The following is an 18057-nucleotide window of genomic DNA, read 5'->3' as shown; positions in this document are numbered from 1 at the left end:
TACAAATAGTATATACGGAAATAAACAAGACAACTATAGGAAGACTAATATATGAAATAATGTAAATAAGCATAGTTCCACAGAGTTTTGGAATGGGACATGGGGAGATGGAAGGATCAAGGACCTTGATTTGGGAACAAGGGGATAGTGGTTGGTGAGGGTTTTGTTGACGTGTTTTTTATGACAACATCGAACACAAAATAAAGTTGCCTAACGGTCACTTCACTCTCTCTTGATCAAAATATGATTGTTTGCTAAGATTGCAGTGAGTTTAGACAATTGACTCCAAGGTTCGTATGTGTAACGAACATGACTCAGTTGGCTTGATGTGTTATGCTAGTAATCCAAGGGGACTTACGTTTGGATCGTTCTTTCACTTCTTTGCTGTGGCTGGAACTTCATCATCGGATATAGCAATTCTGTGATGCTTCTGCTTAAACTAAAATGAACTGAAAATAAAGGGGAAAGGGTTAGAAGGATCTAAATCTACTCCTAAAGGCAGTGATATCAATAGATAATGCTTTAGTGGACAAATTCCAAAAAAACCAAGCTCTGCTTCGCCAAGTTTAAGTACAACTCCTCAAGAACCAGTGCAATCTTCTGAGGATGTTGAAGGATTTTCACATTGAGAAAGTGCATTTGAATACCGAACACGACGCAATCCAAATGACTATTCACAATCGAACTTAGCACAAATTTGGTGGCTCAAGCTAACTTTACATTGCAACTTATAATCAACAAGATGCAAAAAGTATGAACCATGGAAATTCATCAAACACCATTACATTCTCCATTGAAATCAAAGCACTATACTACTACTCTAAGTGAGGAAGATGAAACCATGCAAGTTTTGAAAAATAGCTTAAGTGGACACCATCAGAGAACAATGTTTCACTGTTATTATCTCAAAAACTTATTGCAACAATTTCATACAAATCTCCCTCTTTTTCAAATGAGGGGGGTCACCCCTTTATATAGGCTTCATGCAAAACCCTAATTAGGGTTTTCCCCTAAAATATTCCCCACACATGGTGCAACAAGGTGGGAATCAACAATAAATGTCCATTATGCCCATATACAATTAATTACAATCTTGGCAAAAATGGCACCCATAAAGCATTAATTAACCGTTACATTCAAAAAGTGCCCACTATGCAATGAATGCACCCTCATGCAAAAGATCGCCCATCGTGCAATAAAGATTCCTCCATGCAAAACTGCTCATGCTGCCATAAATGCCCATCATCCCCCCATGCGACGATTGCATGCAAAAGAGTCAGCCATAATGCCTTAAATGTGATGGCTACATGCAAAAAGATGCTCCACTACCTCAGCATGCGTTGACCTGGCTTCCACTTGGTGAGAAACCCCTGGAGAGAGAAAATTTATAAAGAGATAAAATTTAATTCAGGATGAATTTTCTTGAGATTTTGAAGTTGCCCTATCTTGGAGGAGATTTTCCATCAATTTTTAACATCTCCTATTTTTTAGGGATTTTTTCAATTTTGAGTTTTAGGGTCCAGGAGAGAGAAAATTCACTTGCTTAGCCAAATCTATCATCATTTTGTAATTCGGATGATTTTTGATGCCCAAAATGGATTTTTCAAAATTTTGTCTGAGGGGAATTTTCTTTTCCAATTCATCCTTGAACTTCAAATTCACATGCCTTGGAATTTTGATCTCTAAACTTGGGCATGGAATTCATGTTGTGAAGGAATTCTCCTTTGGAAGGAAATTCCTTGCCTTCCTTGATTTGGCGCCCTGATGCACACTTGGGTGCTAGATTGCTACTGTGGAGGAATTCTTCTTGTGTTGACCTTTTCCATGGCCCCTTCGACTAGCCTTGGGCACTAAAACACTACAGTGGAGGAATTTTGCCTTTGAGCACTTTTTCCTTGACACCCCCTTTTGGGTGCAACACACCTGACTTGGGCGCTGAAATGCTAGGGAGGAGGAATTTCTTGCTTTTCCATGAGTCCCCTTTCCTAGTGCTCTTCTTCCAACCTGGGCGCCATTTCCAAGGAGTGAAGGAATTTTGACCTTGGTGTGTTTTCCATGATCACCCTCTCCTAGTGCACTCAACTGGACTTGGGGGCCAAAAGCACTAAGTGAAGGAAATTTAAAATTTGATGACTTTCCTTGGCATCCCTCACCTAGCGCTCGATTCTCTGACTGGGCACCAAAATGATACACTAGAGGAATTTCGTGCCTTAGACCATTTTCCTGCATACCCCTTGTTTGGTGCTCCTACCTAGCTTTGGGCGCCAAATGCTCATCATGAAGGAATTCTATGTGTGGAAGAAAATTCCTCCACACATCCTTTCTAGCGCCCACACTTGCATTTGGGCGGAAATTTCACTAGGTGAAGGAAATTTGGGGGGTGGAAGAAATTCCTTCAACGCTCATGCTCTTTCTTGGGCGTCAATTTCATCATGCCATGGAATTTCGTTGTTCTTGACTATGTTTGCTTACTTCTGCCTTGGGATGCCATGCTTGAAGTTGAAGTGGATTTCCTGACTTAGTCAATTTTTGCTCATTTTCGAATTAGGATGCCATGTTCAGAATTGAAGTGATTTTCTATGTCTTGAGGATTTTCAGTGCTTTCCAATTTTGGAATGGGAGTCCACACTCACCATTTTTCGATCAATTAGCCTGCTTTTTTGACGTTCCAGATTTAGAAATGTTTAGGAATGCTTAATCTTCAGTGTCTACTTGTGAAGATCTTGCCAAAAATAGACTTTCAAAAAATAGTAAGTGTTTCAAAATTTTAGGATTAGGGCAAAACAAGTCAGGAAAGAACTTACTAAAAATAGTAATGAAGATGGTTCTGCAAAGCCCAACAATGATAAGTATTGCAGAGGCTAGTAATGCTGGAGATTGTTCCAAGGTAGTGCCGGAACCTGAAAATGAAAAAATGGAAATTTCTCAAGAAGAAGAAAAGGAGAAAGAAGTAGTCCAACCGCCCGAAGCTCAAAATGTTGATCAAGTGTGGACCTTGAGGTTTGATGGGTCCAAGTCTAAGAGTGGAAACGGATCTGGTACTGAATTGTTCGGCCCAACTGGAGAAGCTTATTTGGCTGCCTACAGATTGCAGTTTCCGTGCACTAATAACATGGCGAAATACGAATCATTAGTCCATGGATTGCTCTGTGCAATCCGAAAAGGTGCAAAAAATCTACACGTGTTTGGAGACTCAGAGATTGTTGTGCGGCAAGTGAGGAAATTATATGCATGTCACTAAAAGATTGTGCTGCTACCGCAACAGAGTATGGGACTTGATTGAGAGCTTTGATGCATTCAACATTATGCCAGTGATCAGAGCTAATAATGAAACAGCGAATGCATTAGCCCAAGCAGCTAGTTCATTGGAGCCCCTTGCTATGGAAGGCTTGAAGAAATTCACAGTGGAATTAACTTCAGCTCCCTCAATGCCCGACAATGTTACAAATTTTCAGGTGTTCAAGGACGATAAGCATATTCTGGACTTCCTCACAAATTCAGATGTGTTTGCGGCACAGATAATTGATAAGAGGAACTCGAAGAAGCCGAGTTTGATGCTGAGGGAATAATGAATTTGAAAACAAATACCATCCCTTGTGGAATGATTGGATTAGAAAGGATCTTTGATCCCGATAGACTAACCTAGAATCAAACTACGGAAGGTAGTGAGTGTGAAGCTGTAAACCTGGGGAAAGATGGACAAGTAAAGAATGTGTTTATTGGGAAAGTATGCACCCTAGAAGAGAGGGAAGGAATATTGAAGAACTTGAAGGAATTCTGTGACGTTATCACATGGGGATACGAGGATCTGAAGACTTATGATACCTCTCTTCACACACACCATTCCACTGAAACTAGGAAGCAAGCTTTTCCGACAAAGGCAGAGGCCTGTGAATCCATTGCTGGAGCCGTTGATTTATCAAGAAGTAAAGAAATTACTCTCAGCAAGGATAATTTTTCCAGTTAGGCACTCGACATGGGTCGCCAACTTGGATTCGGTTAGAAAGAAGAATGGAGAAATAAGGTTGTGTGTTGATTTCCGAAACTTGAACAAGGCCTCTGAGAAGGACAACTACCCTTTGCCATCTCTGGACGAGTGTTACGAATTGTTAATGGCTCTCAAATGATGTCGTTTCTAGATGGTTATTCTGGGTATAACCAAGTTTTGATGGAGGAAGAAGATAGATTGAAGACTGTTTTTACCACCAAATGGGGCACTTTCGCCTACAGGAGGATGCCATTCGGCCTCATCAATGCAGGAGCCACCTTCTAAAGGGTGATGGGACATTGCATTTCGTGACTTTGGAAGGTGCATAATAATTTATATGGATGATCTCACGGTATTTTCCAAAAGAAGGGAAGATCATATTGGTGACTTGAGGAAGATCTTTCAACGATGCAGAAGGTATGGGATATCCTTAAATCCCAAGAAATGCATGTTTGGTGTTACAGAGGGAAAGCTTCTTGGGCACGTCATTTTAGAGAAAGGAATCTCTATTGACCCGGAACGCATCAAAGCTATTTCAAAGATTGGCTTGCCTGCCAGTCAAAGAGAATTGAAGTCATTCTTTGGCAAGATTAACTTCGTTAGGAAGTTTATTATTGGATTTGCTGAGATCGTGAAACCATAGAATGATATGTTAAAGAAGGGAGCGAAGATAGAGTGGACAGTTCCAACAAAGCGAGCATTTGGGGAAATCAAGTAAGCAATTGTGAATGCCCCGATCCTTGTTAGCCCTGATTATACTAAACCCTTCTATTTATACTCCTTTGCTTTAGAGCATACCTGTGCAACAGTTCTCACTTAGAGAACGGAAGAGAAAGATGAACATCCAATTGCTTTCATGAGTTCACCAGCAAAGCTAAGATACCCAAATTTTGAGAAACAGGCTTACGCCTTGGTTAGGGGTATTAAGAATCAAGCATTATCTATTGAGAAGCAAGGTGTTTGCCATAGTTCCTAACGTGGCTGTGAAGACCTTATTGATGCAGAATGAATTGGGTGAAAGAAGAGGCAAGTGGGTCGCCACGATCCAAGAATACAACATAGAGATACAACCTATGAAGATAGTCTATGGACAAGCTCTAGCACAAACAATTGTCACTACAGGGCCCAGGTTGGTACAACAAACCTATGTTCTTGAAGAGGTATCTCCCGGAGAATGGTACGATGATGTTGTTTACTACTTGTTGAACCACAGGTACCCTTCACATTTGAACCTTGTCCAGAATAAAGCTTTAAGAATGAAAAGTTAGAGATACATGCTTCAGGGAGTTGTGTTGTACATAAAGAATCATGAAGGTATCTATCTGAGATGTGTGGGGAAGGAAGAAGCCAAACAAATCATGGAGCATTTTCATAGCAAATTTGGAACGAGTCACGGAGGTGGTTTGGCTACAACACATCAGATTGCTAGAGCAAGATACTACTGGCCAATGTTGTTTAAGGATGCATATGAACATGTGAAGGCATGTCACACATGTCAGGTGGCCGCTATTCAAGATAAGAATCCTGCTATGCCACTTCAACCAGTTATTGAAGTGAGGCCGTTTGCTCAATGGGGATTAGACTTTATTGGAGCAATCAATGCCCCTTCTTCGGCTCAGCATAAATACATCCTCACGGCCACAGATTACTGCACTCCATGGTTAGAAGCACAAGCTCTGAAATTATGTACCACGGATGTAGTGATCAAGTATCTCGAAGAGAACATTATTACAAGGTTTGGGTGTCCACACGCTCTGGTGTGCAACAATGGCCCTGCATTCTCATTGCCGAAGTTTTCAAATTGGCCTTTGAGTATGTGATCACACTGAAATTCTCTTCAAATTATTACCCTCGGGGTAATGGGCTGTCTGAATCAACAAATAAGAATTTGTTGAGTACGATTAAGAAGTTGTTGGATAAGAATCCCAAGGATTGGCATACACAGTTAAGGTTTTCTCTTTGGGCAAACAGGACTAGAACAAAGAATTCCTTCGGAACATCCCCTTATCATCTGGTTTATGGGCAAGATCCAGTCTTCCCTATTCAATTGAGAATTCCAACTCTGCAGTTTTTGCAAGAATACCTGGATGGCGAAGACACAGTTTGGACACGGCTTTCACAGTTACTGCACCTTGAAGAGAAAAGAGATTAGGCATTGGATAATTTCACGAAGCATCAAGGAGTAGTCAAACGATGGTTTGACAAACAGGCCAAGATTAAATGTTTCAGGATTTTTTACTTGGTTTTGTATTGGGATAAGGCCCATGAAAGAAGAGGTGATCTCAATAAGTTTGACAAGTTATGGATGTGTCCTTATCAAATTTCCGAAATCCTCGGAGATAATGCGTTCAAATTGAAGACTTTAACAGGGGAGGATGTTCCATTGCCCGTTAATGGGCATTTCCTCAAGCATTATTTCCAGTCGTAGGTCTCCTTTTGAGGCCTGCTTTGTACTATAGTAGATTAGGGTTTTCCCTCTGGGATTTTGGTTTGTTTGTTGGTTTGTTCTTTCCCCTTGCGGGTTCTGGTTTTCCTTTTGGTTTGTTTTTCTTTTGTTTGCTTTGGGTTTGGGTTTGGGTTTTTGGTTTTCAGCCCTTGGTGCTGGTTTCCCTCGAGCTTGTCCGCTCATGTGGTTTTGCTTAGGTCTAGGGTTTTGAGTGGCCTAAATTGTTCGGAGTCTTTGTTTGTGGGTGGGGTGGTGATGTTGTTTTTTGATTATGTTCCACCTATGTTTTCCACGGCTTCTGAACATTTGCTCTGAGTCATTCAGATCTCTTAGAAGAGGTTATGGTTGGTGAAAACTTTACATCATGCTTTAGCGCCATTGGAATCTTGAAACCCATAGTAGGCTTCACTGCTTACGAGCCAAAGGAATTGACTAAATGAAATGAAATATCAAAAGAAAGAAAAAGAAAGATGAAAAATTAAAAGAATTATCAAATTATTGGCTTTGGGAGCATGCAGATAACTCCACCGGGCCTATGGACGTCCGACCAACAGTGGAGCAATATTCGTGGAATTCTAGAGACAACCTCGTCGGAGCTATGGACGCTTGATTAGCAGCGAGGCAATGTCCCAGATGCTTTTGAAGTATAGATACTATTAGCCTGTCATAACTGATTTTAAGAGTTTTGGATGGTCTTCAGAGATGGAATCATTATATGTACACCTGAGCAATCAAAGATAGAATGTTTTACCGTGGGTTCAAGCCATGAAGTGTTTTTCAACACTTCACTCGTGGAGTTGCCAGATGTTGTGACCTAATCACACATCACCCCATCCCAGATGGGGACCCCCTACTTTTAGGCCCTCTCGGTCTTTTGTTTTGGTTTTTGGGGTCTTCTGGTGGCGGTTTCGTCAGTCTCTCTGCTTTGCGTGTGTGTGGGGGTTAAATTGATCAAGTCTGCCATTCGTTTGAGCGAATTTGGTTAAGTCTAGGGCTCGTTTTGTCAATTTTAGGGTTCTTGCCCTTAGTCCTATATTTTAGGGGTTTTTGTTAGGGTTTTGGAAAAACTAAATGCAAAACTAGAATCAGGACCCTTCGAGGAACCTCCCAGTAAAATTTGAGCTAAATCGGAGCAACTTTCTATTTTAGAAAGTTCCTATTTTTTAGGGGTTTTACTGCGTCTTGGAATGTCTTCATTTTGCCAAAAAGAAAACTTACTATTTTTAGTAATTTCTATTTTTAGTAATTTCTATTTTTAGTAAGTTTCTATTTATAGTAAGTCATCTTGCGTCCTGTTTTGGGGTCTAACACTGACGTTTTGAAAAGTTTCTATTTTTGGAAAGTTTATTTCTGACAGGACCATTCAAGCGGGCGATGAAGATTGAGCATTCATGACTATTTCTAAATCCGGAAAGTCAGAAGTAGACAAGATCGGTCAAAACTAGCTAAGTGTTGGTATCCATTCCTGAAGTGGAAAGTTTGAAAATCATCTAAGTCTAGAAAGTTCCCTTTCGTTCATGAATGGCATCCTGAATTTGAAGGCATCTGAAGTTGATCAAGTCTGAAAGATGAAATTGTGCCAAAATCCATGGCATAATGAATTTGGCGCCCAGGCAGGAGACAGGGCGCTGGGATGAGGCACCCATGGAAAGGCCATCAAACTCCAAATTCCTTGCCTTAATCAAAATAGTGCCCATGAAGTGGAGTGGGGCGCTGAAGTTGAGTTGTCTTGGAATTCATTGAAAGCATCAAAATTCCTTGCCTTATGAAAATTGGCGCCCAAGAAGTGGATAGGGTGCCAAAAGGAGTGGGTCATGGAGAATCCAAAATTTATGAAATTTCTTCACTCATGGAAAATTGCGCCCATGCCTTGGTAAAGGCGCCAAACAAAGGTATGCATGGAAAGCATGGAAATGTTGGAATTCCCTCCTCAAGCCTAAATAGCTCCCAGCTAAGGATGAAGGCGCCAAAATGCTCACCTCATGGAATTCAAGGAAAATTGTGAATTCCTCCTCCAAGGCCAAACATCGCTCAAGTGCCAGTCAAAGCACCAAAATCATGATGCTCATGGAAAAATGCAACAAATGATAAAATCCTCCTTCAGGGCAAAATAGTGCCTAAGTAGCCACTAGGGCGCTAAAGTGGCAGTGCCAAGGAAAAATTGAAAATGAAGGAATTCCTCCTTCATTGAGTTATAGCGCCCAAGGCATGAGTCATGGTGCCAAAAGTAAGGAATCATGGAAAGCATGGAAAACATTGAATTCCATGACAGAATGAAAATTGCACCCATGAAAATGGAAAGGCGCTAGGAGGAGAGATTGTTTTCTGAGATTGTTGCATTAAGATTGTTGAAGTAGCCAACTTAATACATTGTTCGATTTTGATGGTGTATTCTTGTTTTATTTTAGCAATCCGCATGGTTTGCTCTCTTCAGTTAGAAAAGATTTTGCTTTATGTTGTTAGAAGAACTGTATTTGACAGGATTACTTGTTGCAAAGTCCGAGCTCATACTTTTGGTGTGCAGCTGATTGTTGCATATTGTGCATTGTTAGCATGAGCGTCCATTATATGTGTATGCTTAACTTCGATTATTAGTGAAGATTGTTCGAATTGATGGTCCTCATTGGTGATTTGAAAACCCTCTACACACCCTTTGAAGCAGCCTTCACGTAGTTGTGCTCTGTTGGCGAAACAAAGTGTGGCTAGATTTTGCGTGAGTGATCCCGTCTCTTCGTTCTTAGGCCTAGATTAGACTTAGCTTAGTTCTCTAAACCCTTTCCCCATTTCCTTTTAGTATTTTCCAAATCAAAAAGTCCCACAAAAACATTGTTTTCAAAGCTAAATCATTCGTATCAAATCCTTGAACTTGCACAAATTTGTTATCCTCTTCAAGTGAATGCATAAGGCCCCTTGGTTATCAGCACACTCATCAACCGATTGAGTCACGTCCAGGATTAAAGGAACCTTGGAGTTAGCCGTTTGAACTTTCCTGCAATCTTAGCATACGGTATAACTTTGATCAAGAGAGAATAGAGTGATTGTTGATGAACTTTAGACGCTGTCATAAAAAACACGTCAACAACTACATTTTGACATATTGACATTTGTACTTATTTTGATATCATTCTAGTAATTGTAAATTTTTAATCATCTTTATGATATTTTTGTGCTACTCATTGTAATGATGTAACCATCTTTATGATATTTTTGATGTAATAGAAATCTCCAATTTGACAATTTCAGTTGTCAAATTCTATTTAGTATTTCAAGAAATCTTAGTACTTAGTATTTGCAATTTTGCTATTCTATAATTTTACTAATTTGCCAAAGTTTCATTTGGAATGTAATTCTTATACATCTTTTCACAACTAGTTTTTCAAGTATTATAAGTCTATATGTATATCAGCGCCACCCCGCCCACCATCCCCAAACTTAGGCCCTTTGCCCCCCATCCTCAAAACCCGTCCCCCGTCCCCAATGCCGGTGGAACATTGATTCAAATACATGTTATGGATATTTCATATTTCTATACCAACATTTTTTTGGAAGGAAAAAGTTTAGTTATTATAAGTTCAAACAGATAACTACGATTTTCATGGCTGCCACAATATTCTTGTCTAGCGAATTTCCAACAATGTACCAAACTAAACCTGTGTTATTTAGAAAAAGACAAGTAGCACTAGTGGGTCTCTATCTGTCCAGAAGAGATCCCAAAACTAAAATGAGTTGTAAACATTGTTTATAGATAGAACTCTAACAGGTCCATGAATGTAATGAAAAAATAAGAACTCGTGAACAAATTAAAAATTTCAAGTAAACGACATATAAACATTGGCCCTTGAGGGCATACCCTTTTTGCTATACATGAACAGAAAATAAAATCCTTAAACAAAGTATATATTTGCTGGGTCTGTTGTAAAGCTCTTATTTCCTTAATTATTGTTCAATAATAACAACCAGTGTCTTACCAGCATCTGCCACCAGCCATGGGCCTTGATCCTACATTTGGTCTTCCATAAGAGCATTAGAGGGAGAGCTACTTTGAGAAGGCTTCTGCTTGTACATGAGAGAGGGGGGAAAAGAAGTCATCTTTTAACAGTAGCTAAATCATCAATGAGCAGTTTAACATCTTCCTGAATAGACTCCTTGACATGGAGCCAATATGCTTAAATGGAGTCAATAATCCAAGTTTAGTTAAACTGTGTAAAGGCCATAGTGTTGTTAAATAGTGATTTTTTATTTCGCCATACCAACTTGTGTACATATTCAATATGTATTCCTGCATGTGCTACACGTTAGTGCTAATATTAGTAAATATCAAATATAGTATTACTCTGCATCATATGTCAGTCTAGTCACTTTGAACTCATACACATAACAACACTTTTTATAAGCTATTTCAGATTACAGAATTTATCAATCTTTGTTTCTCATTTTCAAAGTATAGATTGTTTTTAAAATTAAAATCATGTGGTATAGCATGAATTTGCAAGTTATAATCAAGTAGCATTTTTTTAATGCATATTGAAACCCAGATAATTTGTCAGAGAGGATTTTGTTCGTAATTTTGAGAATTTTCTGAAATGCTTTGTAAAAGTGGACTTTATTATTGCAGTTGTCCAAAAATTTTCATCACATTTGTCATCGAGTTCCTGAATATTTGGTTGAAATTTAAAATCCAATTTGTTGCTTTTCCAATTATATTCTTGAATTTTGAGTTGAAACGACGTGATCCATGATGTCATAGAGAATGTTAATGAGGTTTATCAGGTTTGTTTGTACACCATGTAGTTTAAAACACAGTTGATGAGGTGTAAGCCTGATCAAGACCAATGCACATTTGGCAATACAGCCTTTATTTGAATACAGATATAATTCTTGTTGCTACCATTTTCCAGGGACACTATGAAATTCATTCTTTGTCTGGCTCTTTTCAAAGTACCGAAGATGATGAAAGGCCTATTGGTGGTCTTAGTGTTTGTTTTTCTGGGCCAGATGGGATTATTATGGGTGGTGCAGTGCCAGGTTGTCTTATGGCCGCAAGTCCTGTACAGGTAATGGTACTTTAGTAGCTCTTTTTAAGCTTATGTTCATACAGGTTACTTCCTACCCAGTCAATCTATTAATCACATACTGTTTTTAAACTTTCAGGTAATAGTTGGTACTTTTGTAGTGAATGACAAAAAAGGCATTGTACGGAATGGAAATGGTGATATTTTCAGTGGTACCATGTCATCACCTATCCCAGAGTTGCCACCACCTCGAGCTGGTTTACTGTCAACTGAAGTATTCGGTAAGTCTAGGGCAGGCTTAAAAGGCTACAGTGATAAAAATACCAACAGCCATAGTTTTCCCCAGCAGATTCAGGTGTTGAGCACAATGTCTTCAAACCCAATCGATTGGATGCACGCTGAATTTGAAGCTCAGATGAGATCCAATCCCAAGTTAAGAATAGCAGGTAGTTTGACTAAATAGTTTCAGTTTGCAGCTGTGTTCTTTACGCTTTGTTTATGAAAATAATTCAGAATTTCAAGATTGGTTTATACTTTATCAATGGGTATTCTTAAATAGCCTTCTAATGTTCAAATGGAACCTGTCTCAGAGAATATCAGTTTTTTTCTGAGGGATAATTATTCTCAGTTACTGTCTTTTGAGAGGATTTGCACCTTGGGAGATAGGTGGTTTCTAATTGACTATCTGCGTGCTTTGTTTTTTGGAGGTTATGATTGAATCGGAGTTTGTACTTTAAACTTAGAAACACACATATAAAGTGAGGATGAAAGAGACAAGGTTTTATTTTGCAGAAATTTTGTCCTTTAGTAATGGCTATATTTTGCCATATTTAATTATCTTGCAGTTACAATATTTGAAGGAATTGCTGTTAAGTGTGTGTTATATCAATATGGTGAATTGTGCTAGGGATTAACGTGTTATTTTATTGGATTTTTTGTAAGCTGGGCCTTGTTTATGTAAATAGTACATCAATTTAGCCTGTGTTAAATTGACACGTTAGCTGAAATTGTTAATAGGAATAGGGATTTGAAAAAAAATTAAATCTGAATTACTAAAAGGTAGATTCTCGACTCTGTAGTATGCACAAACTTGTACTTTACATTATATTATTCACAGTGTGGAGTCTAGACTGTCTGAACTTTTCTTAAATGCCCAACTGATCCATAATTTTTTACCTGTGATTGTTTAGAGGTAACAGCTCAGTACACATTTTTGAGTATTGTATATCCAAAAAGAAATCTGGAATCATTTGCATATTTATGTTAGACAATGTTGTATGCGGCTTACATTGGTGTAAGATAGGAGCCATGTTCATGTTGTTGTAACCGCTCCTTAGTTACTATTTTTTTCCACATCCAGCACTAACCTATTAGTGATCAATCATCTTCCAACTAAATTAGAAGTGCCAACTTCATAGCTTTACCAACCATAGTCACATACACACTGAATAATTCACATTTACATCATATATACACAATTGCAATAATCGGTGCATGCATCACATATACTGATATACACAATGCAACTAGTTCAAGCACCTAATGCATATACACAATATGAATAACTTAACCTCACAAGTACACATAGTCGCCAGGTAACAAAAGGGAATTAGTTGAAGCTTTATCAGAAGCATCTTTTCTTTCTCATGGTTCACTAACACTTAAGCCTATAAGTACATCCCATCTCAAAAAGGCATGTCAATGCATCTCATACTGCATTGTGGGTCCCATCCTTTTTTCCAATCAACTGCCACTTAGGATGACAAGCAAGCATCTCATACTACTTGTCATTATTGGCAAGGGCATACATATAACTTCATCCACAATACCCAAGGCCATTTTTACACAAGTACACAATGACTGACTCACATACATTGTGACCAACTAGCAATGGCAAATGAATCAGACACTCTGCATGCATCTTCCTATTGCCTAGTTCACTAACACTTAACCTTTAAGTGCATCCCAACTAGAAAAATAAATGTTGGTGCATCTCATACTACATTGTGGGTTTGATCCTTTTCCCCAATTCTCTGCGTTGCTTGTGATGATGGGAAAGCATCCCATACTACTTGCAATTATCACCAGATAAAGTGTCAATGTTGCAACACACATCACATAAGACCATTAATAAGATCTCATAGCTCGTTAAACCTTTCAAGTCAATGGATCTTGAATCCTGATGCCTTCATGCCATTGGTGAAAGCTAGTCCAACCTAGTATGGGGTAGCTCTTGGCATCTATCAACCTCATAGTAATGGTGAAATCTGGCCAAGCCCTATCATACCATGGGTAGCTCTTGGCTTCCATCACCTCTATGCTGCTAGCAACAGTCGGTTAGACCCTAAATTATGGTTGTTAGCAACTTAGCCCCTTAACATTTGTCACTAGCACAATATTGGTGATAATCACTTAAACCACACTTGCATCATATCATAAACAGCTTTTGGCATCCTTCATCTATATGCCACTAGTGAAAATTGATTAATCCATATGATACGATTTATAGCATATAGCATCTCACTTGCACAATATCAGTGACACTTGATTATCTGCACTTGTATCAGACTTGATTTTGACATGTAGGGTCATCTTACAGCCAAGCACACAAAATACATGCATCATTAGGGTTTACAAATAGTAATCAAGCTGACTTAGATATATGTCACATAAAGTGATCCACAAACCTATACATCAGGTCCTATTGCCTTGGGGTCGAATTACCAACACACAGTTAACACATTGAATCCACATGAGTTGCCCTCCAGTCAACACATATACATAAACAAATACCAACTAATAAAGCAATTAAGTCCATTCACTTTATTCAATTGTTTTTTGGGCACATATTATTTATTAGACATAAATTAACTCATAGGAGTAAATTGTAATATTAAACAATGTCCTACCTGAGTATATATCAATTTTGTATATTACTAATTTAAGGCTTATCATACATTTATGCACCAAATAGATGTAAAGAAAAAATGCCCTTCCTTGTTAATTGCTTGTACTTGGCAAAGGTGGACACAATGAACATCATCCTAAAATCAACACAAAATCAAGTACATATTTAGAGTAGTAGACCAGGTTTTGTGACTAACCTATACCCTGCTATACGTTTCATTGATTGAAGACACAAGGCCATAGTGTTCAAACTTAAACACATAAACTCCAATTCATTTCAAGGAATAAATACAATATCTAGACAATAAATTAATTTCTATAGCCTCTGAAATAGGTCTCAAGTAGACAGCTAAAATAATCGTGTAACAAATACATTATAAATCAACATGGATTACAAAGTCCATACTTCATAGTATTTCTCAAAAATAGTTTTTAGTCTCTAGGATTTACAACTTTAATTCAAGATATCATGCGTTTGAACAAAATTTCACTTTTACAAGGTTGTGGGTTTGCCAGTGTCCTATCATACCAACTTGTTTTCTGAAATTTGAATGGTCCATTATACAGTCTATGCTTATAATATGGTAATTTAGACATTACATCTTTTAAATTAGGTTCACAGATACACAGAATAGTTTCATGGAACTATTTTTTTTTATACCAAAGTGAAAGTAAAGAGATGTCATATGATTATGATTCCGTATCCAATAAGAGAGTTGAAGATGTTTTAGACCAGATCTGTCACATCTTTCTCATCCCTCAAACTCTCCTTTTGATTCTACTTTAATGGGCATCCCATACCCTTTGACAGGGCAACCATACCTGTGCCATATTGTTTATTATGCTTTGATGAACAAGCCCTATTTCTCAGTCTACGCAGCCAATGCCTTGTTATTCGTCTCCCCTCAATTCATGAATACCATTTAAAATTTGTCCTCATCAAATTTTCTTTAATCTCTGATAAATGTCTTTCCTGCCTACTGCGAGGAATGTGACACACATTTCATAAGTTTGTAGTGTAATTCAAATTTCAGATTTTTTAACAATGTATTATATTACATATAGTATAATTTCAATACTTGCTTTTAGTTTAGGTCAGTGAAAAAGAATATTCTATGTTTGACCGTCAGGCAAATACTTTCATTATTCGATTACAATTACATTCCTTGATGGCATATTGGATACATTTATTCATTTATACTGGAAGTTTCGTTACAAATGTTCTGAGCTTTGTTTTGGCAGTTGAATATTATTTCTGGTAGGTTTAACATGTTAGGATTCTGGCCCATGAACTAATAAAGTAACTTTTCTTCTAGAAATGTCTTCGTTAGGAGAAATTTTTTTATGCCTATGATTCTGGTATACTTATTTCGTTTGATGGCTTTCAGTCCCAGTTGTAGTCAAAATGTTAATTTGGTTTTGTTATTTTTGTGATTTTTATCAGCATTGACTAATAGCATGTATTGGGATTATTATCTTCATCCTTATGGATTACTTTATATGTAATGAAATGTGCTTTTTCATCGGCATTTTGTTGGATTAATCTCCAAGAAAATATATGGAATAATCTACTAGTAAAAGACCATTTTAAAGTGTTCCATGAAACATGACAATCTACGCATGAGCGTTGTGAGTTGGTTTTACTAAGCAATTGCTCAGCTCGGCTCATAGGCTTAATTGCTAAGTATTGTTTTTTGTGCTTAATGGAGCATTAGGTTTATATATTGGTCAATTGGGATGTGGTCCAGTGGTAAAGTTGTGGTCATTTTACAATGATGGATTTTCATTTCTCAGATGGTGTGGTGTTTCCAGAACTCTAGTGATTAACAACCTTTAGCAAAAATGCTTTAGCATTTTTTTGTGTACTAACAACATGAAATGTTTGACATTGGTTTAGCATTTGTCATATTTATGCTAACAAAATGAAATGTTTGACGTTGGTTTGCCTGGACAATTTTGTATAAAAAGCTTCTTGTGATTGAGCAGGTCTTTGATGAGTGCAAATAGGGTGTTGGCATTAAATAATTATTTTATATGCTTACTGCTTGTTATCCCCTACTTTAAAATTGATACCCAATATATGTCTTGCCAATCCTGGTTTTAGTCTATTGATTTCAATTGTCTTTATGGGAAGTATGTAAGAGATGAAAATGAAGTTGAATACATCTCATGCAGGAGCAGCAGACATCAGAAGCCTCAAGGATAAAGTTGAAGGTGAAGATGAAGTTCATACAGAGTGATCATGTTGTGATCATGTTGTGATCATGTTCATGTTGTGATCTAACTTTTTAATTCAAACTAAAGAGTACATGACACGTGACCTTTTTTAAGAGATTTGGGCTACATTGTTTCGATTTATTCTTCGTTTTTATAGTTTGTAAATCATAGCTATCCCTTTCCATAGCTATCTCTTTTCCTTGTAATTCTTTTATTAATAGTACTTGTACTTGATATCTTGTAAATTCTTTTGGCTCTCTTATTCTTGATTTTCAATGAATTTTTTAATTGATATTTAATTTACTTTTATTAGTATAATTGAGAAAATAAATTCTAGTGTCTCTTGCATTAATTATTATTTGAATGGCAATTGTTGATTTGTAATTTCTTGTACAATTGAAATGTTGAAAAGGACATGTATAGTATGAAAATCTAAATTAATGGTAAAGAGTTACAATTTAATGTTTGGAGTAATTAAAGAATAATAAATAAGTCATATACAATAGATGTTTCTTGAGAAATTTGTTAAGGGAAATTGATTTGTTAGTAGCAAATATCTTTTTTAGGATGACTTAGCAAACCAAAAGAAAAATATTTTTTCAATTAATTAGGGATTTACTCAATAGAAATTTTGAGAAATTAGAGACAAATTTATTAAGAAAAATCATGTAAATTAAATCATGATTTTGCAGATAAAATTGTAAGTTTTGATTTTGCAAAAGCTTAATCTTGTATGAGTTTTTTGTTAATCTGCTTGTGAAATGTAATATTCTTTTCACCCTCCTTGTTCATCAAAAGGTGATTTTTTTAGAAAAGAGTATCATTCATTTTCTTACTCATCTAACATAACATTGAAGACTCGTAATGTTATTCATACATACATCTACATATAAGATTATTGATGTCTACCGTTGTCATTTCAACAAAAGTGTGATGCCCATTCTTTTATACATGAAAAATGAATATGATATCCCCTTTTGAAACTTGTTGGTTTGACAAATTAGATTTGTTTGAGTCTCGACATGTTTTTCTTAATTGAAACAACTTTTCTCAAGTGAGTTTTATTCATGGTTGTCCCATGATTAGTACAAGTTCTTAATAATATTTATTTTGATGCTAATGATCCTTTATTTACTACTTAAATTGTAATTTGTTTGAAAGAATTTAGGATTCTTAATGACTAACAATATTCTATTTAATTTTTATATTGTTAATTTTTTTACAAATATTTTGCTAATATGAGTATCAACATGACACCATTACAAACCACACTAGAAATCACTTATGAAAGACTAACAATCATAACTTAGAATTCCATATTATATGTTCCATGAACTTTGATTTTGGATCTCCACATTGACCTTGAACACTAAATATATTCTATCGCATGTAACAATCTAATTATTACTCTTTCTCTAATAATATAAGAAATAAGAAACAATAAAAACATTACCTACATCTCTTTCGAACATATAATGGTGTTGAAG

The 18057-nt window shown here is 36.9% G+C and overlaps 1 protein-coding gene across 5 annotated transcripts in view; it reads left to right on the top strand.

Annotated features, from left to right (window-relative positions):
• LOC131045347 (AT-hook motif nuclear-localized protein 7) overlaps window positions 1-16815 on the top strand; it is a 47871-nt gene extending 31056 nt beyond the window's left edge. For 3 of the 5 annotated variants that reach the window (XM_059209674.1, XM_059209675.1, XM_059209673.1), the window contains 3 exons: window positions 11333-11488; window positions 11586-11892; window positions 16496-16815. In XM_059209674.1, the coding sequence (XP_059065657.1) occupies window positions 11333-11488; window positions 11586-11892; window positions 16496-16593 (561 nt within the window). In that variant the 3' untranslated portion in view covers window positions 16594-16815. The remainder of the gene's footprint in view (window positions 1-11332; window positions 11489-11585; window positions 11893-16495) is intronic. The other 2 variants (XM_057978932.2, XM_057978931.2) reach the window with 1 other exon arrangement.
• Window positions 16816-18057: the final 1242 nt, after the last annotated feature.

Source organism: Cryptomeria japonica, chromosome 8, assembly GCF_030272615.1.
Source record: "Cryptomeria japonica chromosome 8, Sugi_1.0, whole genome shotgun sequence".
In the NCBI taxonomy this organism is placed as follows: domain Eukaryota; kingdom Viridiplantae; phylum Streptophyta; class Pinopsida; order Cupressales; family Cupressaceae; genus Cryptomeria; species Cryptomeria japonica.
The sequence above is the reverse complement of the archived record's forward strand: the minus strand, read 5'-3'. Positions and strand labels throughout refer to the sequence as shown.